Source organism: Coffea eugenioides, chromosome 6 (genome assembly GCF_003713205.1).
Source record: "Coffea eugenioides isolate CCC68of chromosome 6, Ceug_1.0, whole genome shotgun sequence".
Classification (NCBI taxonomy): domain Eukaryota; kingdom Viridiplantae; phylum Streptophyta; class Magnoliopsida; order Gentianales; family Rubiaceae; genus Coffea; species Coffea eugenioides.
In genome coordinates this window covers 25,861,913-25,871,328 of record NC_040040.1, presented here as the reverse complement: position 1 = coordinate 25,871,328, position 9,416 = coordinate 25,861,913, and the positions used below count along the sequence as shown (strand labels likewise).

At 36.0% G+C, this 9,416-nt stretch overlaps 1 protein-coding gene across 1 annotated transcript; it reads right to left on the bottom strand.

Moving 5' to 3' along the window:
* Positions 1-380: 380 nt before the first annotated feature.
* On the bottom strand, positions 381-8,951 carry LOC113774910. The gene is made up of 6 exons (XM_027319563.1): positions 8,611-8,951; positions 6,551-6,643; positions 5,970-6,203; positions 5,539-5,641; positions 2,570-2,799; positions 381-1,023 (listed from the first exon to the last, which is right to left on the bottom strand). The coding sequence occupies exons 1-6, from the start codon at positions 8,934-8,936 to the stop codon at positions 801-803; spliced, it is 1,209 nt and encodes a 402-aa protein (XP_027175364.1). The 5' UTR covers positions 8,937-8,951; the 3' UTR covers positions 381-800.
* Positions 8,952-9,416: the final 465 nt, after the last annotated feature.

The window sequence follows — 9,416 nt, the reverse complement described above, 5'->3', positions numbered from 1 at the left end:
ATATCATTCAATTATATAATTCTGCTTTGACAAGCCTCTATGTGACCAAAAAAAAAAAAAAAGAGAGATCTTTATTTGATTTATTTTTGGGTGATATTTTAATCGAGATTTGAATTTCAAAGCTCCATATGTATGAATGCTTCTTATTATGAATGAATCAATTATCATTAGTACGTGATGGAATGTAATTTGTTAGAGAAATATTAATGCATGCTAGGCCAATCTAGTTCAGTGTTTGACAAGTTCAATTTTTAAGAAGGCCTTTAAGATTTTCTTCACCTAATAATATAAGGTAGGCCCTAAAAATCTTTTCACGTACTTAAGTTAAAAAACTAACTTCCAATAGACTATAGTTAGCAGTAAAGTGAGTTCTCGAGTTGTTTAAACATTTAATCCAACAATGCATTTTCCTTCCAAGAAGAAAGAAACTCTGCAAGCATTTCCAAAAGACCATAAAAGCATATGATTTCTTACAATGAATATGGAAACATGTGGTAACTCACTCAAAGCATTCTTTGAAGACGTCAAATGCTAAAAGCTCTCCCTTTGTGCTACATTTAGAAAGTTACATACACTGTAAAAGAAAATGTCAAGCCACAACATACAACCCTAAGCTCACCTGAGAAGGAAAATTTTCATAACTCATAATTTGTGCAGAAGCTGCAAGAATCAAGAATTCAACGAGAGATATGCTATCCCCTCTAGTTGCACTCGACGTGCGATTCTGCTCGACATTTTGTCATCCAACAAGTGATCTCAAGGGGAAGAACTTTTTTTGGATCTACTATGAGTAAAATGGATCAGCATTCTCTTATGTCCAGTGTATAAACAGGTATCTGCCATGCCTTGGTATTCTTTTTCGGATCGTCTGTGAGGCTAAGATCATTGTCGTCTACCTTGAACGTTTTAATGAATGTCCTGGCTCCCGTCATGATTACTCTCTCTACCATAAAGAGTTGATAGTTGTTCTCGACCACTGGATCCAAAATGCTGCTATAATTTGATGCGTATGCCAATTTATACCTAAAGTTTAGGAAAAGAGACGTCTATTAGCCATCCCAGGATCCATTAAACCTGACTTCATAAGCTCAAGCACATTGTAAGCAACAAAATTGCCCAAGTCACGAAGACAATAAAAACCAAAACAGCATTGCTAAACAACATAAGCGAAGATTGCTAGATCTCTTTGTGACAAACTCGGAACTTGGTGTAGAGAAAAACTAGGAAAACAAAAATTGGAAAATTATCTTTACCATATGCATTTACAGTGTAGTCGCACAGTCATATTCATATAAAAACCAAATATGGCTGATTTAGCACAAACCTTAAATTTGGTTTAGAAGACCTCCAACAACAACAAACACATCCCATTGATGCAAACCACACATAATAATACAATGGAGGAAGGACAAATTTGTAGTCTTCTAACCCAAAAGATGTTCCGATCAGAAAAGTTTTTTTTTCCCCCAAAGATTCTAATCCAACATGTCAACCAAGAAAGTCGATAACCAGAAAGTCCTAAAGGTAACTTGAAGACCTACAGCTAACTTTGCTTTGACATGTCGACTATACCAACAGGATGACATTATTTAAAAAAAAAAAAAAAAAAAGACACCTGCCGAAAGAAATCCTCAGCATGCTTCTCATCCTTTGCAGCTGATTCTCTTTCTCCATACTGCTCTCTCTCCTTCTCCCCCAGCACCCCCACTCCCCACCCCCACCACCCCCCAAAAACAACAAAAAAAAAACAAAAAAAAGACAGAAAAAAAGCTTAAGCAACATTGGAATCAATAGTCCAGGACAACCAAAACAATAGAACACCACTTCTTCTATCTACCTCCCATTCAAAATTTTGAAGGCACCAGCACATTATTATGCATCCCAACTACTATGTTTATCATCCACATCTTTCTCAATCTATCCTAATCCTTGACCACACATGCACCTCACCACTACATACAGCTCTCTAGATGGTCTTGATAGGCATTTGTTTGTGAATAGTGTACAATGTGAAACAATAAAATATTGGAAAAAGCACGTAACTTCAAGCTGCTAATTCAAACATAGAACAGGAGAATAGGGGAGAATAAACATGGCAAACCAGTTCAAAGCAATCAGATGAGCTAATTTCTGTGATAATCAACTCCATAGGAGTTGCTTTTATGTCATTTTGCAGACAATAGTAACAATACTAAATCACTCACAATACAGTCAGATGAGTATTTATATATTAGATAACAATGAGAAAAGACACCAAAGCGTAATGCTAATTGCCCAGAGTAGCTTAGCCAAACCAAACGATAAGTCAATAGGAAAAAATTTCCACCCAAAATGTGACCCATAGGCAGAAAGAAAATTTGATATAAAAAAGTGTCATTAGGACTCATACAACTACCAAGGCAAAACAATTTCTCTTAATCTTTGATAAGCAGAAGGCCTTTATTTTTATTGGTTTGGGGAAAGGGGGGTGGGGGTTGGGGGCCCCAGGATATCCAAAATTTTGATCTGCTCTTACTCCTAGACAGCAATCATATAAAGTTCAGGAGGATCAGATTGGAAGACAAAATACCTTGATGCAAGTGGGGCAAAGAAACCTGGGGTTCTCTCATTTGAAGCAATGAAAAGAGTTCGTCCCGGTGGGACCCATTTTGCAATTCGGCACGAAATAAATTCTGGACGGGTATCCCTGTCAAGATGAGGATGCAAAGACCGAACAACACCAAACCTATCCTTACGAGTTTTCAGTTTATCACCTCGTCTGACATGGATAGCATCATAATCACCAAGAAGCACCTTAATCTGTACGAATAACAATGGAAAACAACATCAATCATAGTAACTTTATATAAAAAAAAAAGGCTTAAAGCAAAGCAATACTGCAGCTGACTGCAATAGAACACTAGGCATTTGAGGGCACCAATGATGGCATCTTAAAGCTTTTGACTCCCCTAAAGAAGGTATTCGAAACAACACGAGCCCACATGCAGACAACATTAACCACAATTAGGCCAAGCCATTTTGAGTCACAGATGAACCCAAAATGCATATAAAACTTCTAAATACACACAAAACCCAAAGGTCACCAAACCTATATTGACTTTGAACAGGCATATGCCCCGCCAATGACATACATCCAAAACTTTTTTATTATACACGCTCTTGACTCTCATTTCAATTGTGAATGCAGAACCAACGAATGATCAGCACCTCAGACCAAAATGGTTTGGGACATACACAAACAGCCAGCAGAAGAAAAAAAGAATAGCTCTAAAACAAAAGAAACTTAATGTCATATTTGAACACCAAGGTTCATTCTCAGATCTCCAGCAAATATTCAAGCCCCACAATACGCATCAAAAATTTTAATCAAGCAACCAACCAAAGAAGCCACTAGTAAAGCATGCAGCAGCAGTGAAAAGGCGAGGCTTCTTGTAAAATTCAAGTGGAACTCACAAGCATAATACAGTATTTCTATGTGGTGAATCAACCCCCTGGCCCTCATCTATAAGCTGAAGCTATAAAAAAGAAAGAAATTACTTATTGAAGCCTCTCACGTGCCCCCTCACCTGTATGCTGGACTCCTTTCAATACAAAAAGCACGTGACACACCTATTAAGAATGGTTCCAAGCATTAACAGAGAATCTGTGCTTACCCAGACACTAGTGTTCACTTATGGCCATATCTAGAAGCCTCAACTCTCAGACAGGAAAAGGAGTTAATATATATTTAAAAAATTAAAAGTTCACAACCTGTTTATGAAAAGATACAATGCACCTTACAACTAATTTGCAGTTGTCAAGCTTTTATGACATTAACGTTTACCCTGCCATGGAGTGGTGAATGGTAGAATGATCAGTCTTCTTAAATTTCCATCACCAAAATGATTATAAAAGGGGAATATCTCATTTCAAACTTCCAGTAGCAGCACCACCCAAAAATCTTCCAATAGGAATGGAAATTTTACGTATCATTGAGATATCATTACACATTTGTCCAAAACAAGATCCACAGCATTCTCAACATCAAGTTTACTTTATGCCCAGGTTTTGCTCTCTTCATCAAACCAAACTTTGATAGTCAACTCAAAAAAGCAACAAACTTTTTGCAGTGCTCAAATAATGTAATGAGAGTATAAATTTTGGCTATCAAACTTAAGGACAACTTATCGACCATCTCCCCCATTTTCAAAAGAATACCAAGCAAAACACTTATAACAAGGGCTTTATTAAACATTGCACTTATGACAGACCATTCTGTTCCCATATTTGACAGAACTTTCTTTTCTTTCCAGCATTTTTTTCCTGTCCTTTCTTTTCCTCTTTAGCTATGGGAGAGGAAAGGAAGGGGAGAACTCATGGCAACAATTCTCCATGTCAAAAAAGTTCACACCATATGTAGCATCCTCAGGAGATCATCAACAGAAACATATGCAATGCTTCTGTCATGTCTAACTTAGATCAACAAGAATATAAAATAAAAATAGTCAGGCTGTAATTGTACATTTAACAAAAGGACCAAAATAACTAAAGAGTTCATAATGGATATAGACTATATTGTAATGCATCAGATTCAAAAATCAAGAATGGTTAAGATACAGTGTTTGGAAGCTGGAACCACTCTTAGCTTCTTAATAGACTCTTTGAAGACCCTCAAGATCAACCAATCAAGATTTTTTACATCCACTTTTAGACAATAAAGAAGTTAGTTTTCAGCCTAAAGGTAAGCTTGTAGTTAAGCTTACTTCCGCAATTCGTAAGAACACTCTCAGAAAATTAAGAGACTCCAATTAGTTAGTACATTTTAAATGAGTATTAGGTGATATAAAGCTTTTCATAAACAATACAGCACTTGGAGGGCTAGGACTAGACCACAAAAGATTTCTTGATTATTTAACTAACCTGATGGTGGGAAATTTTTCCAAAACGACCTGAATTGCTTCAGTCTAAAGCTTACATTCAAAGAGAAGTTTATTCTTCTTTGTCTACAAGCTACCTGACTCTCAGGTTAGAGACAAGAAGTGGTCCAAATTTAACATCACATCACAGGCTACTATATTGCATACTTTAGAATCATGTCTGTCCAAGGTTTAAAGCTAACATGGTGTACCTGAGACTACAAAACAAGATCCCAAAGCAACTTAACAAATGCTTAGAGAAGTATATTACAAATAAAAGGAGAGGGGAAAAAAACTAAAAAATCTGAATATAGACTCCAGTCAATTATGTTTTAGCCTTTTGCAAATCCTAGTATCATAAATATGAGTGGAGGAGGTCCTGCTTTGCCAAACGCTCAAAACACATTACCATGATAAGTAGCTAAATTAAAAACAAAACAGTAAGAGCAACATTACCAATTGCATGGGCATAAACCAGAAAAGATAGTGCGCTAATAAGAAGTGTTATTTGCAATCAAGTTAAATTGCAAGGACAGAGGAAAAAATCTCACAGCACAACAAATTTGTGTTTCACTAGTGACTGATACTAATGACAAGAAACAGAAAATGGAACAAAATGCTGCATATATCACTATGAACCAACCTTTTCTGCTGCATTCCGCAACTTCTTGCTAGCCATTGAAGGAAGAAAAGAATATGACAAGAGAATAGCATTACGGTTATTCCGATCCTTGCACTCCATGAACCTGAATGATTACCATGATTAATACCTACAAGAAAATTATCAAGATTCAAAAAACCAAGCCCATGAGCTTCACAAAGAACTTTCTACAATGAAACTGTAATCATCGGTGAACCTAAACTTAGAGGGAAGAGGAAGTGACCAACCCCAGCATGATTCAACAAGTTAAAGGGCTCAAAACTTAGATCCTTTACCAACCCAAAAACAAGATCATCCTTCAACAGTGTGTAACAAAATTTTAAAGACTGATTGCTTGTATACAAATCATTGAACGCAAGGAAGATGGAACAGTTTAGAACAAAGCAAAAGGCAATACATAAGTGTTAAATTACCATGATAGATGACTGGCTGTTCGATTTATGAGTAAAATATTCGAATACGAACTTTTTGATCCAAGATCCTCCCGGCTAACTCCTTGCACATTGGCGATCCCTCTGGATCCTAATTTCATGCTTGTTAATAGCACCCGATGCCATTCTTTTGAGTTATCCAAAATTACAGGTACTGTTCCAGATATGAGATCAAGATCATACAAGGAATCCATTGCACAAGAGCTAGCTGCCCACCTAACAAAAAAATTAAAATTGTAGGTTAGTCATTAAATGACCCCTTTTTGCTGATTTATTTCATCATGCACTTAAGGATAATATAAATGGAATAAAACAAACAAGCCTTACAAAATTTTTCAGCTGCAACACTTTGTTTTACTCTTTATCGATTCATTTTTGTTTTAGAAGCATTTGTAAGCAATTAGTAATACTGGAAAACTTGATACTTGCATCTTTTAAATCAAACAAGTAGCAACTGTAACCATTTTTGTCTTACCTTTATTTCTTATATTTTCTTTTTTTCCTTTCAATGTAAGAGGCCAGAGTTTGCAGTGATACTAAATACAAGTCTTGCCAGAACTCACCTTTCTTCTGAACTGGCATCATTGGACTGGTGAAGAATCCCTTTCTTATTGTGTATTGGATTGATGCACATTCTAGAAGGCATTACCAAGGTTCTGAATCATACAAAAGGAGCAAAGAACAGGAATCAGTAGGCCTTTTTTTGCATAATTATGGGCATTAGAAAAGGAAGAAAAACTTGGAATGCTAAGTCCACCAATTGTCAAAACAGATGCTTTTCTGTTCTTCAGTGAGTAAATTGAATCAATGAGGCCATGAAAGGGGAAGACCCACAAAGCCTGTAACCCAGTAGCACCAGAGCATGATGCTAACAGCTCCAAGTCTTTTAAGGGTTACATCCATAGAGTAAGACTTCCAACTGAATGTGAAAACAGGTCCTCCAAGTGCAAAACACTAAGAAGAATGGAAAGCCTTAAAATGCAAAAGTTTGCCAGAGTAAGCTAAAATCTCGAAAGTCAAAATTGCAGAACGTGCAGGTAACTAGAACATGTTTGTTTTGTTATAATTGTAGATAACATCCAGCAAAAATTCTCATTGATATGTAACTAAAGTTGCATACTACCACAGCTCACATGTGCTGGTTTATCTCTATATGCTACAATTTCATCAGCTGTCCCCAAATTCTTGCAACACCTCAAACAGTTTTTTGAATCACAAAACAACATTCAAGCAATGCAGTGTAAAACATGCATCACCCATAATTAATACTGCAAAACTGTCCTCTTCATTTAAAAGTTCCAGTCTTTCCCAACAAAATCCTAAAGAAAGACAGGGGACTAACGGTAAAATCAAATCCAATGATACATACACAGGGGAAAGCAACATTCTTCTATTCCCCTAGGCACAGGATTCAATTGAAGTCACTTGAATCTCCCATTTTGCAATGTTTAGATAACACCCTCATTCCAAATGATAAAATCTATAACCTCCACAATCAGATTCACTCAGGGAAAGGGGGATAACGGAGAATAAAAGGAGGATCAACTTTTCTTTTATATCAGTAATAACGAGGGTATTTACGAAGACAAAATCAATCTATCTCAAGGTAAACTACACCAGATTTAATTATTCACTTTTACTCAGTACCGGAAAATAATGCAGCTTCCTCTTCTTCAATACTAAACCCATATTACATCCAATCAAAGATTCAAAGTTACTAATAGAATGCATTATATGCCGGGTGTGTAAGTAAAATTCTTCCCACTATACAATTATGGCAGTGCACTTGTACTTTGCGCTGCCAATGTTGTATATAACTATATATTTCCTGATCAGTAAAATTTACGACTTTCTGAACCAAATTGAGTTAAAAAGGGGACAAAGAAGAGGGGAAATGAAAGGGAGATCAACATTCTTCTATATCAGTATCATGCGCAGTTTACTTACTGAAAACCAGTCCATTTTGAGGTAAACTACATCATATTTACAGAATTAGTTGTACTTAGCAATGCCAAAAGATGCAGATCTCTCTCTTCTTTAAAATTAGATCCGTACTATATCCAATCAAAATTACTAGCAGACTCATAATAGACGTAATGCATAAGCAGAATTCTTCCATCGATACTATATGAAATTTACTTGTACTTTTGCCAATGTGGTACTTTACCAATACCTTCTATCATAAACCTTCATCCTTCCAATGGAAACCCCTCAATGGGGAAAGTTGGATAATGGACCAGAAGAGACAAAACTACAAAAATCCCAAGGCCGTGAATAATCAACAATATTCCTCTCATTCTCCTTATAGTGAAGGATCAGCAAACTCTCCTCTCCCCTATTAAATTTTTAAGAAATCCAATCAATATCACCAGTAAATCCAGTAATATACATGCTGTACGTCCAAAATTGCTCCTCTATTACTATTATCGCTTGTACCCAGTGCTGACAATCTTGTACTTCAATATACCACTGATAACAAAGCTCCATTTTTTAAAACCAAAACCTCTCCGAAACGAGAATTAACATAATAAAACAACAAAAGAACAAAAACCCACTTGTCCAAGCATTCACGTAGTCAAGAATTTTCGGTTTCTCCTTCCGTTAAAAATACTAATATATTTACCTCTGAAGATACATCGCCTCCTCAAGAGCACACCTGAGGCTGGACTCTTGGTGACCAAGGCCTTCACAAGACTCACAATGCTTCCCGGGACAGTCAATTCTATTGCCCCAATACAAATACTTCTCAGAATCTCTATGATTCCTAGCATTGCTGCTCTGTATACTCGTTTCTGTGATGGAATAAAAAAACCCTTTTGTGGAAGAGAAAGAAGATGCAATGTAGAAAACAGCAATGCAGCCAACTGTAGCTGTAAGGATTATAAGAATGGAAGATCTAGAAGGTGGCCTCTGGAGAGGCTTTCCTCTCTGGGTTTTGTGGATCGCCATTTTGCTTGTTGGGTGTCCCTGTATAACTTTTATATCAAGTGAGATTCAAAGAAAATAAAAATAGATTTTTTTTTCTTGTTCAATTTTCCATTATGTCTAATTTCTTTTTTTTTTTCCCCTCCTTAGGGCTGGGCCTGTACTAGTTTGCAATTTTGTAAAAACTTGTCGTGGAAAGTGACAGTACAAAAGGAGTATATTTCAACAATAACCTTCTTCTTTAAAACTATTCTCAAATTAATACACTTTCAAAATTTATTCTCTTGTTAATTTACTTGTTGCCTTTTTAAAAAAAAAAAATTTACTTGTTGCCATGTGGACTCTGAGTATGGAAGGTATTCACATTCTCATCTTATGTTGAGAAATACAATCCACAATAATGGATTCTTAATAACTTTTCAATAGTTCAAATGTTGCTACTTGCGTACAATCTTAAAGATACATAAAAATATTTATTTATCTATTATTAAGTTAATTAGTATT